The sequence below is a fragment of the Talpa occidentalis genome, unplaced genomic scaffold (assembly GCF_014898055.3).
Source record: "Talpa occidentalis isolate TD23 unplaced genomic scaffold, MPIMG_talOcc4v2.1 talOcc4.17, whole genome shotgun sequence".
Classification (NCBI taxonomy): domain Eukaryota; kingdom Metazoa; phylum Chordata; class Mammalia; order Eulipotyphla; family Talpidae; genus Talpa; species Talpa occidentalis.
Genome location: NW_023601754.1, coordinates 55300518 through 55318817, shown reverse-complemented (window position 1 = coordinate 55318817; position 18300 = coordinate 55300518). Strand labels below are relative to the sequence as shown.

General features: G+C 64.5%; 3 protein-coding genes across 5 annotated transcripts; 1 reads left to right on the top strand and 2 right to left on the bottom strand.

Annotated features, from left to right (window-relative positions):
• Positions 1-932: 932 nt before the first annotated feature.
• Positions 933-5919, bottom strand: CFL1 (cofilin 1). 2 transcript variants are annotated; one of them, XM_037517558.2, is made up of 4 exons: positions 5860-5919; positions 2030-2337; positions 1790-1866; positions 933-1569 (listed from the first exon to the last, which is right to left on the bottom strand). In XM_037517558.2, exons 1-4 carry the CDS (start codon positions 5860-5862, stop codon positions 1457-1459), a joined length of 501 nt encoding a protein of 166 aa, XP_037373455.1. In that variant the 5' UTR covers positions 5863-5919; the 3' UTR covers positions 933-1456. The 2 variants fall into 2 exon arrangements, with proteins under 2 accessions (XP_037373455.1, XP_037373454.1); XM_037517557.2 differs by lacking the exon at positions 5860-5919 and adding an exon at positions 4154-4267.
• Positions 5920-6373: 454 nt separating this feature from the next.
• MUS81 (MUS81 structure-specific endonuclease subunit) lies at positions 6374-13013 on the top strand. 2 transcript variants are annotated; one of them, XM_037517551.2, is made up of 16 exons: positions 6374-6508; positions 6604-6733; positions 6978-7063; positions 7563-7661; positions 7736-7804; positions 7933-8018; positions 8412-8552; positions 8711-8806; positions 8889-9010; positions 9095-9192; positions 9753-9869; positions 9970-10065; positions 10244-10372; positions 10475-10578; positions 11036-11119; positions 11202-13013. In XM_037517551.2, exons 1-16 carry the CDS (start codon positions 6374-6376, stop codon positions 11266-11268), a joined length of 1659 nt encoding a protein of 552 aa, XP_037373448.1. In that variant the 3' UTR covers positions 11269-13013. The 2 variants fall into 2 exon arrangements, with proteins under 2 accessions (XP_037373448.1, XP_037373449.1); XM_037517552.2 differs by lacking the exons at positions 10475-10578; positions 11036-11119; positions 11202-13013 and having other exon boundaries at positions 9970-10132; positions 10244-10331.
• On the bottom strand, positions 11322-18300 carry EFEMP2 (EGF containing fibulin extracellular matrix protein 2). The gene is made up of 11 exons (XM_037517553.2): positions 18251-18300; positions 17832-17943; positions 17561-17609; positions 16740-16946; positions 15857-15979; positions 15492-15608; positions 15233-15352; positions 13691-13810; positions 13482-13608; positions 13092-13287; positions 11322-12310 (listed from the first exon to the last, which is right to left on the bottom strand). The coding sequence occupies exons 2-11, from the start codon at positions 17940-17942 to the stop codon at positions 12149-12151; spliced, it is 1332 nt and encodes a 443-aa protein (XP_037373450.1). The 5' UTR covers position 17943; positions 18251-18300; the 3' UTR covers positions 11322-12148.

Sequence of the window (18300 nt, the reverse complement as noted above, 5' to 3'; positions counted from 1 at the left end):
CAGGCTCTAGCGCAAGGCCCAGGCTTGAAACCTAGGAGCAGTCTTCAGGGTTTGCCTGTCACCCCCATAAACCCTGACATGGTCTACGAGCCCTGTACAGCCACCCGGTAGCCAAAAAGGGAACTGCCCCTTCCGGCTCCCTCCAAGGAACAAAAGCGCTGGATCTAACCCAAAAGAGCTCTTATTTAGCCCAGCTGGTTGGGCCAAATGATAAATCCTGCATTACCAGCCCCGATTTGCTTGCTCTTGAGCTATGTTTCCAGAATACCTCTACTTGCCAAGTAGGTAGAAGCCCAAAGTGCAAGCTGGACAGCCCAGGGCAATGCTGGCCAAAGTCTCAAGGCCCCAGCCCACACCCTCTTGGTTAAACACAGGAAGGTGGCACCCAAGACAGCTGGGTCTGAAGTCCTGTGCTCCACCTGGTTGGCCCCACCCCAAATGGACACCAGCCATGAGGGCCCAACTTGGCTTCTGACTCACAGCAGCCACTAGACCCAGCCCTTGTGAGTCAGCCAACCATCTAGGGAAAGGCAGGAAGAGCAGAGAACCTTTTAGGTGGAGAAAGTACTCAAAAGGCCACCTGTGACTTGCAACTGCACAGCCCACATCTGGGCAGGACTGAGCCAGTTATCAGAAAATGCCCTCACCGCCCAACTGCCCCCCAGATTGAGGCTACAGAAGTGGTTCTAGCACGAAGGCACTTCTACCCAGGGCCCCCTGTAGCCAGCAGCAGGCACACCCCGGCACGACTACCTCCTGAACAGCTCCTGTGGTTCCAACAGAGGCACCACCCAGGAAGTCTGAGTGGCCAAGAGGGTCAGCCAATCACCGGGGCCAGACGAGGTCATGTGGGGGCTGGCTGGAGGTAGGGCATGGGGAAGAGATGCTCCTTCTCCCAGCATACCCGCCCTGCAAGGTCCCCTGGGCCCCAACCCTGAAACAAACATCCCATTAGAGAACCTCTTTATTGTCATATGAGTTTTTCTTTTTTAATTGACGGTCCCTTACTTGTCCAGGGAGGGGAACCAGGCGGCGTGGGGGGGGGGGGTCATCTCCACAACATCCACTTACACACAAAACTAAACAGACAAGCACAGTCACTATTGCGGTTAGAAGTTGGCAGCATGGGAAGGGGGAGAAACAGGTGAGGGCTGGGGTGTCGTTAAAAAAAAAAACACAGGTCCCTTCAACAGAAACGCTTGGAGGGAAACTTGGTCTGCTTCAACCCAAGAGGAATCAGAAGATCAAAAGCGATTTGGGAAGGCCAGATCCGTCAGGGATGGAGGGAGAGGGAGGTCCGGGGGTGGGGGGTCTGTTTGGCAATTGGGTGAAGGGATTGCCCTCCCCCTGCTGGGGTCCCCCCAGCCCCTCCGGTCTGGCAGGAAGGGGGCAGCCCACAAACCCCGTGGGCAGGTCTGGGGCTGCCAGATGCTCCAAGCAGGGGGCTGGAGGGGGCTCACAAAGGCTTGCCCTCCAGGGAGATGACGGCGCTACCCCCCAGCTTCTCTGCCAGGGTGCAGCGGTCCTTGACCTCCTCATAGCAGTTTGCTTGTAATTCATGCTTGATCCCTGTGGGGAGCAAGGGGAGCATCTGTGAGCAGGAAGCACTGGGATGGGCGGTACAGTTTGTGGCTGGGAAGGCGCCAATCAGAACAGATGGAATGGACATGGTTACCCTCCAGCTGGCAGGGAAGAGTAGGGGAGGGACCCTCTGCCACACCACCCCCCACCCCGAAGCCCAGGCCCGAGCAGAGGGCAGCACACAGTTGCACTAACGCTGGCCCCTTACCCGTCAGCTTCTTCTTGATGGCATCCTTGGAGCTGGCATAGATCATTTTGCTCTTAAGGGGTGCACACTCGGGGGCCCTAGAGAGAAACAGAGTTAGAGGAGCTGCAACGAAGTCTCACCCCCAAGTCTAACCTACCTCGGCCCCAGGTGAAGCCAGGAGCCCCTCACCGGCCCGGCACAAACCTTCACTGGGCCCCTCGCTACAGGCACTTGTCACACTTGTCCCTCCAAGACGCTCACCAAAAGATGAATACCAGGTCCTCCTTCTTGCTCTCCTTGGTCTCGTAGGTTGCGTCATAGAGGGCGTAGCGGCAGTCCTTGTCTGGCAGCATCTTGACAAAGGTGGCGTAGGGGTCGTCCACAGTCTGGCCCACGTCTCCTACCAGGATTTCCTTGCCCTCCTCCAGGATGATGTTCTTCTTGTCCTCGCTCAGGCAGAAGAGCACGGCCTTCTTGCGCTTCTTCACCTCCTCCGGGGTCGAGGACTTACGCACCTTCATGTCGTTAAACACCTTGATGACGCCATCGGACACAGCCACGCCGGAAGCCTAGGGATGAGCCACATGCACCTCTTGAGTTTTCTGGGTCCCCCTCAAATCTCTCCTTTGCTTTCTTAAGAGATCCACCTGGACGCCGACAAATACCAGTCCCCAAAGATCATAAATCCCCTTCCCAAAACAGGTGACTCTTCCCACCCAAACCACCGTCCAAGGAGCAGATGAGGCACAGCCCCACAATGGCAATCACAGAAAAGACCCTGATCCCATCACCCAATCCACCATCATGCCCACACCCTGGCACTTCATACAAGCAACTAGAAGCTGAAGACCTGTGAGCAGCAGAGCTCTGAGGTGTGAAGCCTGAATTGACAAGAGTCCAAGAGCTACTGACTTGTTTCCTACCCACAGTACTAAACCTCAACTTTTGAGTTAAAGAGCCGATTCACAACTTCACAGCAGGGAGATGGGAACCCGGGCACCCACGTCGAAGCCCTCCTTCAGAAACTGAGAACAAGGACCCCACAATGCCACACGGTGCAGCCAACGGCGTCAGCAGTTACAGTAATTCCGTCACAGCTGCTCGATGCAGTTATCACACCAACTAGCCTCGTGTCTGCTAGAGTCTTCCTCCACCAGGGCAAGAAGCACAACCCCTAATTAGGACCCTGACAACTCACATTCCCGGGGAACGCAGAAGCCCGCAGATCGCCGACGGAAGTTAACCGACCGAACACCAGTGCCCGCGGTCCTCGAGAAATCTTAACTCTTCTACTGTGAACCGTGTCAGGGGACACCCCGGCCAGGAAAGGGCACGACTGATCCACGGCGAAAATCCGTCGCGCCCCCCCTCCCGGAACTGCAGAGGAAGCTGGCCACGTGACCGGCCGCTTCCGGAGCAGGCGGGGAGATCGTCAGGGCCGGGCCCCCTCCCCGAGAGAACGAGCACCCACAGGCAGCGCCCCCTGGGGGGGGCCATGCCCAGCCCCCCAAAAACGCTGCATCTTCCGGGGATCACCCTCTCCCGCGGGCCGAGGCCTTCAGTCCACGGAGCCCGCCGGCCCCAACAGGGGGTGGGGTGGTTTCCGGGCGGTGCCGGCCGGGGTCACTTCCCTAAACTCGGCTCCGCCCGCGGGCCCCATCCGGGAAAGCCGGGCCCCGCTCCCCCAGCGCCTCGGGCCCAGCGGCCAGGCCGGGGCGGGCGCGCGCGCCAGCTGCCGGCGCCGTCGCAGCCGCTGCCGGGTGCACCGCGGGGGAACGCAGGCGGCTCGAGGGCTCCTCGCCATTCGGCGGCCGCGCGCGCGGGGCCAGCCCCGAGCCCCCCGGGCGTCCGCGCCCGGACCCCGCCGCCCCGCGCGCAGGCACCCCCGGCCACCTGCTCCCGCGAGCGGCCCGGCCGCCGAGGGAGGATGACGCGGAGCCGGGAACAGCCCTTGGGTGGGGCGCGCGCTACAACGCTCGCGCGCTGCGCCTTCGCCGCCCCCGGGCCGGGGCTGGACGGCGCGTGCTCCCGCCGAGCGCGCGCCCGCGCCCCGACTGGCTCCGGCCCCCGCAGCGGCGCGCGGCGCGGCGGCTCGCGAGGGGCGGGCGGGCGCGCGCCCCGGACCCCTCCCCCACGGCCGGTGTCGGCGCGGGCGCGGCGGCGGGGTGGGGGAGGGGAAGGCTGGCCGGGGGCGCGCGCGCGACGTCCGAGCGGCCTCTCCGACGCCCGCGGGCGCGCACGCGCGTCCCGGCACCGCCCGCCCCTCCGCGCGAGACCCTCACCCCGCCCGGGGCGCGGGGGTGCCGACGCCGATGCCCCATTCCCCCGCGCGCACTCGGCCGACTCGCAGCCGCCTCCCCGCGGGCGCCGCGGCCTCCCGCTCACCATGTTTCCGGAAGCGAAAGGGAGAGCGCGAGGAGACCCTGAAGAGGCGAGAGCCGCTACCGCCGCTGCCGGATTCCGACTGAACGCGGCCTCTCCCGGCCCCTTCCGTTTAGTAGGAGCCGCACAATGAGGGGCGGGGCGGGCTTCCGGCGCCCTCCGCGCGGGCCGACGGGAGATGGAGTCCGCGGGCCCTGCGCCGTCTCGCGCTAGCTGGAGTAACGGGGTCGGCTGGCGCCGGCCTCCCGGGCCGCGGTGCATGCCGGGAGTGTAGTCCGCGCGGGGCGGGGCCTCGGCGCGGGGAGGCCGCCCATTGGCCGGGGCCCCAGGAAACGCTGCGAGCTGAGCCCCGCCCCGCGCTCGCGGACCAGACCCGGGAATGAGCCCCGACTTCTCGCCGCTGTACCCCGGGGCCAGGCCGTTTTCCTAACGGCCGCCTGCGCTGTCTGCAGCCCCGGGCCGGAGGTTTTCCAGGGAGCTCGCATTTTGTTCTCCTGCATCGGAGCCGCTGGAACCCAGCCCTGGGACGGGGAGGGTCCGCGGCTCCCAGCGCGGCCCTGATCCACTAGGTTGGGGGGAGACCGCGAGGAAGAGCGACGCGGAGGCCTCGGAAAGTTTCATGCTTGTTTGACAAATGTCGGGCAGAGTCGCGCGAGGCAATAAAGAGGCGCGCGCGGGCCTCCTCCTCGCCGCCGCCGGCACCGACGGGGAAGGCTCTGGGCTGGACGCGCGTCCCGTCCTCGAGCTGACGCTCAGCCCGCCGCTCGCCCGGCGTCTGCACGGGCGAGACACAGCGCCGGGGACTCGGCTTCTACGAGACGCGGGGGCGGGCGCTCCGGGAAGACGCCCTCGGCCTGAGCGTTGGCCGCGGCCGGACGCCGCCGGGCGAGACGGGCCGTCAGCGGGGCCGAGGGCGCCGAGGGAGCGAAGCGGGCGCCGGAGCCCAGGTTTTCACGCCCGCGGAGCACGCCGGGGGTTGTAGTCGGGGACGCCCCGCCAACCCCCCCCCCCCGGGTTACCCCCGGGGGAGGCCGCCGCTCGTCCCCCACCTTCCGCCGGCGACCCTGCCAGGAGGGAGGCGGCGCCGCCGCCTTTCTCGAGCCTGCGAGTTTCTCAGAGCAACGCGGAGGGGCGGGGGGCCCCGCGGTCGCCTGGAGACGCGCCCCCGCCGCCGGCCGCGGGCGCCCTAGATGTCCTTATTAGGGCAAGAGCCGGGCGGGGGCGGGGCCGGCGCGGGCGCCCGCTGGGGACGCCTTATAAGGCAGCGGCGGGCGGGAGCCGGCTCCAGGCGGCCGGGGCCGCGGGCTGGCGCCGGGGGGGCCGGGGGCGCCGTCCCGCCTCTCGGGGGGAGCGGCCTCGGGTCCGCGCCTCCCGGCTTCCGCGGCGGCGGCGGGCGGCTCGCGCCCCGATCTGGGAGCCTCGGCGCGGGCCGCCTCCGCGTGACCGTCACGCTAAACCTCCCCGGGCTCCGCGCCTCCGCCGAGCCCCAGGAACGGCCGCGCCGCCTCCCGGTCCACCTCGGACGGGCTGCTGGGCCCCGGCCTGCGCGCCCGAAGCCCACGTCGTGCCCATCTCCGGCCCCGCCCGCCGGCCGGGATGCCCGGCGCCGCCGCCTGGCTCCGCCCCCGCCGTCCGCCTCCCCGTCCCACCTCCACCTCCCTGCGCGCCCCCGACCTCGCGGGCTGCCCCCTGCCTGCGCTCGGGATCACCATTTCCTCCGAGGCTCTGCCGTTCCTCCCGCTCCACCGCTGCGCTCGGCCCCTGCGCCCCCCCGGGGCCCGCGTGCAGTTACCCCGCGCCGCGAGCCCCACGCGCCCCGCCCCTCGGGCCCGGCCTCGCTTCAGCCCCCGGGGCTGGACCGTCCCTCCTCGGGAGCGCGCGCCCCGGGCGGCCTCCCAGCCGCGGGGGGCGCTGTGGCGCCTCCCTGAACGGAGGAGCCCGCTCTCCGGCGGGCGGGAGGAAGGGGCGGGCGAGGCCGCCGGGCCAGCGTGGGGCGCCGTCAGGGCTGTCCCGGGCGGCTGCTGGGAGGCGGGCGGGGCCGCGGGCGAGCTCGGCACCGGCCCCGGAGCGGGGCAGGGGCGGGCGGGCGCGCTCTGCTCGGTGCCCGCCGGGCCCACGTGACGGGAGCGGACCCGCCCGAGCCAGGTGTTCGCGCCCCGTCTCCAGCGCTGGCGGCGGCCAGTCCCGCCGGCGTGAGGCGCCCGAGGACCCGGCCTGCGGCCCATGGCGGCGCCGGCGCGCCTGGGCCGGAAACGCCCGCTGCCGGCGAGCCCCAACCCGCTCTTCGCGCGCTGGCTGGCCGAGTGGCGGGACGAGGCGGCCAGCAGGGGGCGGCGCACGCGCTTCGTATTTCAGAAGGTGGGTGCGGAGCGAGCCCGCCGGGCACGTCCCGGCCGAGCCGCCGGACGACCAGACCCTCCCTCATCTGGCTCGGTATCCCCCGCCCCCGCCAGGCCCTGCGCTCCCTGCGGCGGTACCCCCTGCCCCTGCGCAGCGGCAAGGAGGCAAAGATCCTGCAGCACTTCGGAGACGGGCTCTGCCGCATGCTGGACCAGCGCCTGCAGCAGCACCAAGCCTCAGGCGGTGAGCGCCGGCCCCGGGAGGCTGGGGTCGCTGGGCCGTGGCGCCTCCCCCAGGTGCAGCCTCTAAGCCGTCGGGAGTTCTTGGTCTCAGGCTTCTCACTCCAGTGGGTGTGGCAGGGTGCCCTCGGGCTGAGTGGCAGGCCCCAGAGCCTCGCAGCTGTCACCTACCACCTGAGCGGGCTGCATCGCAGACCCTGCGCCTGCTGGGTTCCTAGCGGCCAGGGGCTGACCTTCTCTCTCTGCAGGTGACCGTGTCCCAGGTTCACCGTCTGGTACGAAGAGTCCAGGCCCAGAAGGACCACCTGCCGAAGTCCAGGACCCTCCCGTGCCAGTGAGGAGGGGCAAAGGGGAGTAGAAGAGCAAGTTGGGAGCAGCGGGAACGGTTTTTTGGATTAGGGGATTTAGCAGGCCTGCAACCACATCTCCCCACCAGCAACAGCTGGTCTTGGGCAAATGACTTACTCCCTTTGGTACTGTGTCACCTGTGTAGGGATTCATTACAGGGTCGGTCGAGAGTTCAAACGTTTTAGGGGACCAAGCCCAGTAAGCTGTAGCGGGGGTTGTACTTACTGAGTTTGCTTAGGCTACACCTTATCTGCAGTGGGGGGTAGATCTGAGACTGAATCAGCAGCTCGTGCACCCCCATCCCACCACCGTCCCCACCCTGCAAGCACCATCCCGGCGTTACAGATTTTTTGTCACCTGGTGTTTAGACAAGGACCCTGAGAGGCAGCTCTGTGTGATCCCCATGTGACCACATAGGGTAAGGACTCTACCTGTGGTGCAATGGCGGCCTGGCTTTGGGTTCAAAGCCCCCCTGTACCTTTTAGGTTCCGACCCAGGCCAGGCGAGGCAGCGCCGGCAGCTACTGGCCGGCTCGGCACTCAGGAGCCCGAGCACTGCTGCTGCTGCTCTACAGGGAGCACCTGGTGAGTGCTGGCGCCCAGTGGGGGGCTGGCCCAGGCACTGGCCCTCCCTGCTGTCACTTCCACCTTGGTTTCAGACTCCTGGCGGCCATGCCTACCTAACCAAGGAGGAACTGCTGCAGCGATGTGCCCAGAAGGCTCCCAAGGTGAGCACAAAGGTGGAGGCCCGCACCCCAGTGGTTCTGATCTGACCCTGAGACCGCACTTTTTGGGGACAGGCTTGGGACACAGGCTGTTAACACGTAGCCTCTATGGGTCTCGTCCCCATGCACAGGTGGCCTCTGGGAGTGCGCGACCCTGGCCAGCCCTCCGCTCCCTCCTCCACAGGAACCTGGTCCTCAGGACACATCAGCCAGCCAGGTGAGGCCAACTACAAGAGGCACCAAAGGCAGGGAGAGGACGCTGCAGTCACCTGGCAGTCCCAGGCCTCATTCTGCTGGGGCTAGGGAATGGAGGCCCATGCCAGGAGCTGCCTGTTGGAGACTCTAAGAGATGAGTGGCTGGGAGGGAACAAGGGAAGCCACAGATGGGGAAGGAACAGAAGAAAGGCTTTGATAAGGACACGGGAGCTTGTCTTGGACATCTCACCCCCTCCCCTCATTTGGGGCAAGAACCTGGCAAGGGGGTGGGCCGGAGCCTCTGGACTTGTTTACGCAGCATTGCCAAGGCAGGTGGTGAAGCCAGCCTAGCTGGGAACAGGCAGGAGAACGTGCCATGTGGGAGTGAAGAAGGAGATTTGTGTTCATCCACCAGGTACTCCCTGACCCCGGAGGGCCTGGAGCTGGCCCAGAGGCTGGCAGAGTCAGAGGGCCTGAGCTTGCTGAATGTAGGCAGCAGGCCAGAGGAGCCCCCTGGGGAGGAGCCTGAAGCGCCAGGAGCCACCTCAGCTGAGCTGTGAGCAAGGGATGGGGACATGAGGCCAACCCCCACCCCTACCCCTATCTCCATCAGCTACAGCGAAGCCGTGGCTGCCCCACCTCTTAGGGTTATGGAGGGAACAGCCTGGCCCGGAAGACTCGGGCCTCACGCGCACCAACCTTCTCCCCACCCAGCAATGCCAGTGAAGCGAGCATCCCGCCGCCGGCACTAGAGCTGGGCCCTGGCGAGTACAGGGTGCTCTTGTGTGTGGACATCGGGGAGGCCAAGGGGTAAGTGAGGTGGAGAGTGAGGGAGGATCCAAGTGGTGGCGCTGGTCTGCCCTGACCTCAGCCCTCCATGTCGCAACCTCAGGGCCGGGCACAGGCCGGAGCTGCTTCGGGAGCTACAGCGGCTGCACGTGAGCCACTCGGTGCGCAAGCTGCACGTGGGGGACTTCGTGTGGGTGGCACAGGAGACCAGGCCCGGAGACCCAGGTAAGGGGCATGGGCAGATGGTGGGTGTCCAGGGGGTGTGAGCCCGGACTCGAGCCCAGGGAACCTTTCTCGGCCTCTTGGCAGCGAGCCCCGTGGAGCTGGTCCTGGACCACATCGTGGAGCGCAAGCGGCTAGACGACCTGTGCAGCAGCATCATCGACGGCCGCTTCCGAGAGCAGAAGGTTCTTTACGGCCCCGCCTCTCTCCCACAGGGAATCCCTGGGCACTTCTGGAGGGCCTGGGGGCGGAGCTCCTGGGGACACCAGCCACACTCCCATAGAGCCCCAATTCAGGCTCCAGGCAGCCCCAATTCAGACCCTGCAGGCACTTAGGCCAGATGCAGCCTAAGTGCAAGGAGTCTAAACTGGGGCGAGCAGTGTGTTAGACATTCCTGAGAGTCAGCCCTACAGCCTGGAGCAAATAAGGCTCTGTCTTCAGGAGAGAAGCCGACGTGGTCGATCTAGGTGGCTACTGGGCTGACCCCATGGTCAGAGAGACCACATACAGGCCAAGGGGGACCTTGAGGAATGGGCGCCACCCACATTACCTCAAATAAAGTGAAGTATCACTTTAGGAACTGGCGCTAAAACTGGCTTCCACGCCAGAGCAACAGCGAGAGCAAAGGCATGGAGGCCCCTCCGAGTTTGGGGAGGAGTTGGAGGCAACGGGTGGGACAAGGGAGGCCTGTGACTCGCCCGTTGACATCCTGCCTGACACCCCCATGCCCCTGTTGCCTCTCCAGTTCCGGCTAAAGCGCTGCGGCCTGAGGCGCCGAGTGTACCTGGTGGAGGAGCACGGCTCAGCACACCACCTCAGCCTCCCCGAGAGCACGCTGCTGCAGGCTGTCACCAACACGCAGGTGAGCTGGAGCTGGTTAACTTAACCCCGGGTGGGCCAGAGCCCTGTGGTCTGTGGCCCAAGCCAGGAACCACATCCCCACCTCACATCCTCTTTTCTAGATCATCGACGGCTTCTTCGTGAAACGCACGGCCGACATTAAGGAGTCAGCCGCCTACCTGGCCCTCTTGACACGGGGCCTGCAGAGACTGTACGAGGTGAGCAGGTACACCTGCCTGATGCTACCTCCTTTGCTGGGCCTTGCATTCCCCCAAGGCAGGCAAGGTGAGTAAGACCTGTTTCTCAGGCCAACCCACCAAGGCCTAGTTCCAGACAGGAACTGGCCAGGGTTGTCCCCTGGAGTTCTGGGTTGGTATCAGCTCCCTCTTCCCTCAGGGCCACACACTACGAAGTCGCCCCTGGGGAACCTCAGGGGACCCTGAATCTGGGGCTGGGCCTTCACCAAATCCTCTCTGCTCACTCCTCACCTTCAATGACTTCAACGCGGGAGCGATCAAGAACAAGGTACCTCCTCTGCGCGGCAGCATCTCCTATAGCCCAGCCCCAGTCCACACCGCTGGTCCTCCCAGCTCCGGGCCACCCCTAAAATAGTCCTCCCAACTCCAGGCCCAGTCAGTGCGAGACGTGTTTGCCCGGCAGCTGATGCAGGTGCGTGGAGTGAGTGGGGAGAAGGCAGCCGCCTTGGTGGACCGGTACAGCACCCCTGCCAGGTAAGCCCCAGCAGAGCCCCCTCTGCCCTCCCTGATGGAATTTAGCACAAGTAGCGCTTGGGGAGCCTTCTGGACATCACAAGAAATGACAGAGCCAGGTAGCGCACGGAGATGGGGCACAGGGACATTGGGGGAGGCCACAGAAGGAAAGGAACCATGCTACCTGTGCAGCAGAGGCTTCCTGGGGCAGGGATTTGGGCCGGGAAGACTGGGCCAAGAACGGCCAGGCGTGGAGAGCATTTGCTGGCTCTGCCCCAGGACTCCTGCAGGAAGGGAGGGTGAGCAGGATGGAACCGGGCCCTGAATGCCAGGCTCAGGAAATAAGACCCCACCCACCAGCCCCCCTGGCTGGCTCCTTCCTGCCCAGCCCCTTCCTGCTGGTCCTCATGATGCCGGCCCAGGTCACTCAGACTGGACCAGCAGCCGTAAAAACTCAAATACTCCTCCCCACCCCCAGCCTCCTGGCCGCCTATGACGCCTGTGCCACCCCCCAGGAGCAGGAGGCGATGCTGAGCACCATCAAGTGTGGGCGCCTGCAGAGGTGAGGGCAAGGGGCGGAATGTGGTGGGAAGGGCAGTGCTGCCCTGGGGGGCCTGACCTCACCAGCCTCTTTCTTCGCACAGGAATCTGGGGCCCGCTCTGAGCAGGACCTTGTCCCAGCTCTACTGCACCCGAGGCCCCCTGACCTGAGCTCTGCCCGGCCTTGCCTCCCCCACACAGGCTAGACAGCCTTTTAACCAGAATCTTTTGGGATATAATAAAAATTTTGGTGTCCGCAGCCTGCGTGTCATGGTGGAGACGCCAGGCCCTGGAGGCTGTATAAAACTCCCAGACAGGATTGGGGGAGGCCATCATTTCCCTTAGATTTTAAACTGAGCACCTCAGAACCCTGGGGTTCCCTGGTGGAGCAGAGACGCCAGGCAGATGGAGTCTGAGGCATTGCAACTTTGAATCTACTTTATGTCATCAGATGGTCCCTGGGGAAATAGAAATTTCCTTTAACAAGACATTCTAGAGCTTGGAAAAGACAAGTTTGAAAAGCACTAACAGTCTAGCCATCTTGTGTGACGGATGGCAAAATGAGGCCTGGGAAGCTACTAGGGTTTGTCCAAATTGATGGCTTGATGCCAACTGAGAATTGGAAGCCAGGAACCCCTGCAGCTGTAAAGCGCTGTTCCCGACCCCCCTGCAAACCAGCCAGGCCCAGATTTTTGCTTGGAAGCCTGGAGTCCACAGCCTCATGACCTCTTCCTGGTGGGGCAGTTCTGACACCCTTGGCCTGGGGAGTGACCCCCACTGGGTCCCATCCATGGGCTCTTTCTGCCTGAGCAGAAAATACCCCCCTTTAAGTGGACTTGGCCTACCTCCCGCAAGCAGGCCCCTTCCCCAGTCTGGGGCTCACTACAGTGTCCCCCCTCAGCCACCAGGACTCCTTCTTTCTCCCTTTATTGCCTTTCTCTCTACCCTTCACAACAGCGTCTTTCCTTTTAGCAGAACACAGTCATCCCTGAGCCCCAAGCTCCTGGGCTGCAGGGCACCTCCCCCTCCCTGACGGGTCCCCCACCCATTCTCAGAAGGTGTAGGCCCCCACGAAGACGGTGAGTCTCAGTACGGAGCTGGCCCGGTAGCTCATGAGGGAGTTCATGGTAACCATCTCGAGGTCCAGCACGTACTCCCGGGGGCCCGTCACCGGCCGGGCGAGGACCAGCATGGCGCTGACGTTGTTGATTTGCTGCAGGGCACAGTGGGTGGGGGACACATGGAGCCTATCACCGTGTGCCAGGATCCAACCCCCGCGTCACCTCCCTGCCCCAGCTACCCGTTGGCTGTGAGGTGGTGAGAATCTGAGCCCCACTCATGAGCCCAGACTCGCATCGGGCTCGGGAACCTCCCGAGCATTCCAGTCAACGCATTTGTCTAACCAGCGTCAGCTGATGATTTAAGGCCAAGTGTGAGGCTCTCCGGAGTGGTGGGGCCTTTGGGGACCTGCAGCAGGCCAACGCCCCCTCAACTTCAATTTCGGAAAGAAAAAAACAGCACTGCCACCAGCCCCTTGCACTGCTCTGTCTGAGGCGCGGCTGCACCCCTCACTCCCCGTAGCTCTGCCTGCTGAGCTGGAGTCTCCCACCCAGGCCCCAGCAGACGGTTGCTACCTCTCTTCAAGGCCCAGCGCCACTTGCCTGTCCTTCCCCGACTCGGGCGTGTTTGCCGGGAACGCCTCTCCCGCCATCCCCTTGTTTACCGGGTAAAAAAGCTGACGCCAGACACCCAGGCCAGCACCGGGACTCGAACCCGGCGTCCCTCTGCCTCCTCAGAATCGCATTTAACAATCTACGTGTGCACCAAGGGGATTTGGGACACCCCTACCTTTCTGCGGGAGCCCCGCCTCGGGGGTGGGGCCTGGGGAAGAGGCGGGCGCGTGGCCTCACCCCCTCCGCCACCGCCAAGGTTTCCGGAATTCAGTTTTGGATTCAGCCCGTGGGTCGAGGGGTGGGGTTAGGGGAAAGTCTTACCCTAATGTAGAAGTCCTCCTGCGAGTTTCCGGCGCGGATCTGAAAGGCGTTGTAGGCGCCGGGGTAGACCGAGGTGGCCTGGATCTGGAACACGTCGGCCGGCACGCTCCGCTCGGAGGTGATGCTCATGTAGCGGTGCACGATGGACGAGGGCTGCTCCCGGCACAGGGGGTTGGAGGCCGGGCAGAGACAGCGGCTGCGGGCCCCGGGATGGGGACGCGAATGAGGCCTGGGCCCCCAAATTAGGGACCCCCAAAAGGCTCCTCCCCATCCAACCGTGACACCGCGCCCACCCCTTCCTACGCCCCCTCGCCGGCCCGCCGACCGGCCCGCCGCAGAGCCCTCTGGGAGTTGTAGTTCCCGCGGGCGCCCGGCCTCCCGCGGACTCACTTGTCAGACACCTGGACATAGGGCTCCACGCAGCGGTTGGTGTCCACGCAGCGGTAGCCCCCATGGAAGTTGACGCAGGTTTGGGCCTCGGAGCACTGGTGCTCGCCCGACTCGCATTCGTCAATGTCTGGGCCAGGGGACGGGAGCTGGAGCCCAGCAGCCAGGCCACCAACCCCTGCACCCCCCTGACCCCCGCGGGCATCCCGTACCTTGGCAGAGGCGGGTGGCCAGCAGCTGGTAGCCCTGCGGACAGTGGCAGGAGAAGCGGCCGGGCTCGTTGACGCAGCGGTACTGGCAAAGGTAACTGGAGTAGCTGCACTCGTCAATATCTGCGCAAGAGTCGGGGTGGGCGAGCCCCTCAATGCAGGCCCTCTCCCTTACTCAGAGAGGACGGCCCCTGTTAAGCTCAATGTGGGGAGATGGAGGACTGACCCCCCCAACAAAGTTCACCTGGGGGACAGAGGATTCAAAGGAAGTTCTGTCCAGGCTGCCCAGCTTACAGACCCCTCTCTGTGGCCCAGGGTTATTAAATGATACTAAATGAAAGCACTGGGAGGGGCCTCCCTGGTGGCGCAGGGATTAAGACGCAGCATGATGAAGCTGTCCCCAGGCTCTGCGGCACGAGTTCAATGCACGGCCAGGGAGCTACCCGCAGGGCGCAGCAGACCTCTCCTGTCTCCCCGCTGCTCCCCTCAGCAGTGGATTTCAGTAGATCTGCCTGTTCTGCTCCCCACTCTGTCTCTGGTGAATCCTTTCACCCCCCACACCTCTGGCCTGTACCCCAGTTCTTGTATGCGTAAATTTAAAAAAAGAAAGAAAGAAAACACTGGGAATTTGGAGTCTTGGCTCCAAACCCTGCTGTGACCGGGTTTGGGGGCCCTCAGTTTTCCCTGTCAACAAAATGAGCGGCTTAGATGAGATGAGCCTTGAGGACCCAGATTGCTGTGATCCTCAATACTTGTCCAATTGCTGCAAATCATCAGCCCAAGCACAGTTCCCTGCCACCAGGGACCCCTTGGGGCAGGAGCCCGGCTCCCTACTGTGGTCGCCTCGGCTGCCTAGCTCTGTGCCAGGTACTGTGATTCTTGGCGGCAAGCATGACATCAGCAGGTAGCGTGGCCAGCTGACATGGCACAGGAACAGGTCACACGCCGGTTAACGCAGATGGAGCCCGTGGTCCCCCTCGGCTTAGCTGTATGACCTTGGGCAGGTCACTTAACCTCTCGCTGAGTGGGGAAAGTCACCACTTATCCAGGACTTTATGCTCTTTTTTTTTTTTTTCCTATCCTCCCAACAAACCTCAAGGGAGATATTACTGTCCTCATTTTGCAGAGGAAGGAGAAAATCATACTTACCTCATAGGTTTTTTGGCAGAATTAAAAGAGGCCAGTGTGTAGGGGCGCGCGCTGCTCAGCGCAGGCGCCGACGAATGGTAGCTCACTGAAGCGTGTGGCCTGGGACTCGACAGTCCAATCATTTCCACGAAATCCTCACAACCCCCTTTACACGCCCAGGGAAGGGGGCTCCCACATCCTGGCTCAGTCTCCTTCCTAACTGCCCCCTCGTGCCTTCCCCACCAGCCTGGTGGGCAGATCTGCGAGTGCCCCTCGGCCAGCAAGGACCCGAGTCCACAGGAGCCACGGGGTGCGGGATGGACTGGCACGAGGCAGCAAATGGAGACTGAGAGGCAGGAGCCCCGCACGATGCCAGGGCAAAGGAGGAACACGCGTGGGGCTGGGAGGGGTCCTCACCGCTGCAGGAGAAGCCATCCCGGTGCAGCTCGTAGCCCTGGTGGCAGCGACACAGAAAGGTCCCATAGGAGTTGAAGCAACGCTGCTCACACGGGGCCCCCATGTCACACTCGTTCACATCTGGGGATGCCAGGAAAAATGGGAGGGGTGAAAGCAGAGGAGCAGCCCCGAGTCCCGCTTCATCCGGGCTGGTCAGGAAGGGTATCCCCACCCCGCCACCCTGCCCAGGACCCAGGAGCCCGGCCTGGCCCCGCCTCACCCACACAGGAGCGGTTGTTGGGCCCCAGCTGGAAGCCGGGCTCGCACTGGCAGCGGAAGGAGCCAGGCAGGTTCACGCAGCGGTGCTGGCAGTAGCGGTAGCGACACTCATCTATATCTGGGGGGAGGGCAGAGGGCAGGTGGGACTCGAGGCCCCATAAGCCATGTCTGGGGGTATCTGGGGCTGGCCTGGGCCAGGTCAACCGGGCCCCCCCCATACAGTCCTGTATCTCGTGACGGGAGGACACAGGTGGCAGGCGCTGGCGTGAAACCCAGGCGTGATATGGGGGTTCAGGTGCCGGGGTCCCAGGGTGAGAGCCAGGCCAGGCCAGCGCAGGTTGCAGAGAGGCCCCTCCTGGGACTCACCCACACACTCGGGCCCGATCTTCCTGTAGCCGTCGGGGCAGGTGCACTGGTAGGAGCCGGGCAGGTTGTGGCACTCCTGGCTGGGCCGGCAGTCGTGCAGGGCCTGGGCACACTCGTCCACATCTGCGGGAGAGGCCAGTCAGCACCCACCGAACAGCCCAGGGGCTGCCAGGGTGATGCCCCGGTGTGGGAGGACACAGGCCGAGTACCACTCAGGAGCACATGGGTGACTGGTACCCCCAAAACAGGCATGTGAATTAGACCCTCCCCAAAACACGAATAATACCCCACCAGCCTGGGAGGCACGGGAGAGGGAGGTACCCCTAACTCATGAGACCCCACACCAGGAAAGCACAGGCTACAAAGCCTCGCCCAGCCCCCAAGGAGTGCTAATTACAGGTCCCTTTCCTCCTTCAAGGCAGGAGTCAGGGGGAGCTCAAGCCAGGTGGGGCTCATGCCCTCACCAGTCATAGTTTTACCCGTGTCTTGGGGGCCGGGCTGGACCAGGCTAGGCAGGAACCCCACCACCAGCACACATACCCGCTGTGTGTGGTGATAGATCAGAGGTGGCAGGGGACTGGAAGGAAGCCTGGAGGTGAGTTGGAGTGGGGACCATCCCTGGGGATCCAGGGGTGAGGTCCAGAGCGGGAAGGGGGCAGTGGGCTGAGGCAGAGCTTCTGCAGTGTCAGCAGCAATGGGGAGGAGGGTCCCGGGGACAGAGCTGGGGTCACCCATGGCAGGCCCCCCACAGAATGAGACCTGGCCCAGGGGCCCCAGGAGGACCCTTTTGAACTAGGGAGGAATATGAGGTGTGAGTTGAGACAGAGTAAGAGAAATTTGGTTGGAAAACTAACCGCCTCGGGCTGGGGCGGCCCCCACTCACCCACACAGCTCTCTTGCTCATCAGGCTCATAGCCTGGAGGGCAGGGGTTGGGGTGCTGAGCTGGGGGCACCGGTGGTGGGGGCCCCTCGCCATGCAGGTCGTTGATGACAGCAGCTGAGCGGGGCAGGCACAAGTAGCCCCCGTAGTGGTTGATGCATTTCATCTCCCCCTTGCAGGCCTCGGGGATGGTCAAGCACTCGTTGACATCTACAGAGAGGGGCCTGCTGGGCACAGCCCGTCTCTGGGGCTGGAACCCAGCTTGGCCTTCTCTAAGCAATGGGACCCAGCAAGGCCTTCCCTCCCTGCTCAACAAGCTGAGACTCTGCCCAGCAGCCCTCCCAGGGTCTGTGAGGGCTAATGGGGTGGGGGTGGGGGGCAGGGAGCAGCAGGGTTCCCACAGTCACTCTCATTCTCCTGCCCCCAAGTGGGTCTCTATCCCTGTCCAAAGCCCTGGCCCTGACTCAGCCCAGGCCTGATATGCAGCCCAGGCCTGACATGCCCACCCCGGGGGGCTGCCCTCAGGGACGCTGGCAGAGCCGCACAGGAGTGGGGCTGCAAGGAGGTGTCAGGACCCAGCCCTCCAGCCATCCCCAGTTGCTCTCTTGCTTATAGGGGTGGGGGTAGGGCTCCCTGGGTTTCTCTGCCGGGGTGGGGCCTGGATGGCTTCTCCACCCCTGCTGAGCTGGCCCCCAGAGAACCAGAGCTGGCAGAAGACAAGCCATTGGGTCCGGCTGCAGCCCTGGGAGGTGGGGTTGTCCTTGGGAAGCGTCAATCCCCTTCCTGTTCCTGGAGTGGGGGGTCAGCCTCCCCAGCACACTCACCCCGGCAGTGCTGGCTGTCAGGGTCCCACTCGTAGCCATCTGTGCATTCCTAGAAGTGGCCAGAAGGGGGTCAGTGGTCACCCCCAGGCCCCTCCAACTGGCCAGGCCAACACCAGGGCCTGAGCCTCGCCACCCTCCTGGCCTGCTCCAAACAATGGCCCCCAGCTGCTGCGCCAACCAGGGGAGGGGAGAGTCTTCCCACCCACCCCGGGAGCCTGGTCTCCCTGCCCCTGCCCTGCCCAGGAGGGGTGAGTCGTCCCACTGTCCCCACCGTGTAGCTGTCCGGCTCCTCCGAATCCTGGGGTGAGGCTGCCCCCAAGAGCAACAGCAGCAGCGCCCAAAGCAGTCGAGACCCCGGGAGGCAGGAGGCACAGGGGAGCATCCTAGGTTTGGGAGGTGGTGGGCAGAGGTCCGGGCTCCTCTGCCACGGCAACCCCCGTGCCCAGTGCCAGGACTGAGCGCGCTGACCCCGCCGCCTCCCGCGCAGGACCGAGACTGGGGTCCGGAGCCCCTCAAGGCCGCGGGCCCACTTCTCCCACCGGCCGGGGTTCGCGGCCCACCGGCCCGGCCGCCCCGCCCCCGCCCGCTCCCGCAGTGGCGCCGGCCGCGGAGCGCGGGCCTCGGGCTGCGAGCTGACGCCGCCCGGGCCGAGACTCCGGCCCGCGCCCTCCCCCGCGGACGGTCACTCACTTGGGCCCGCGACGCCCCCGAGGCCCGAGGCCCGCGCGGCTCGGCGGCTC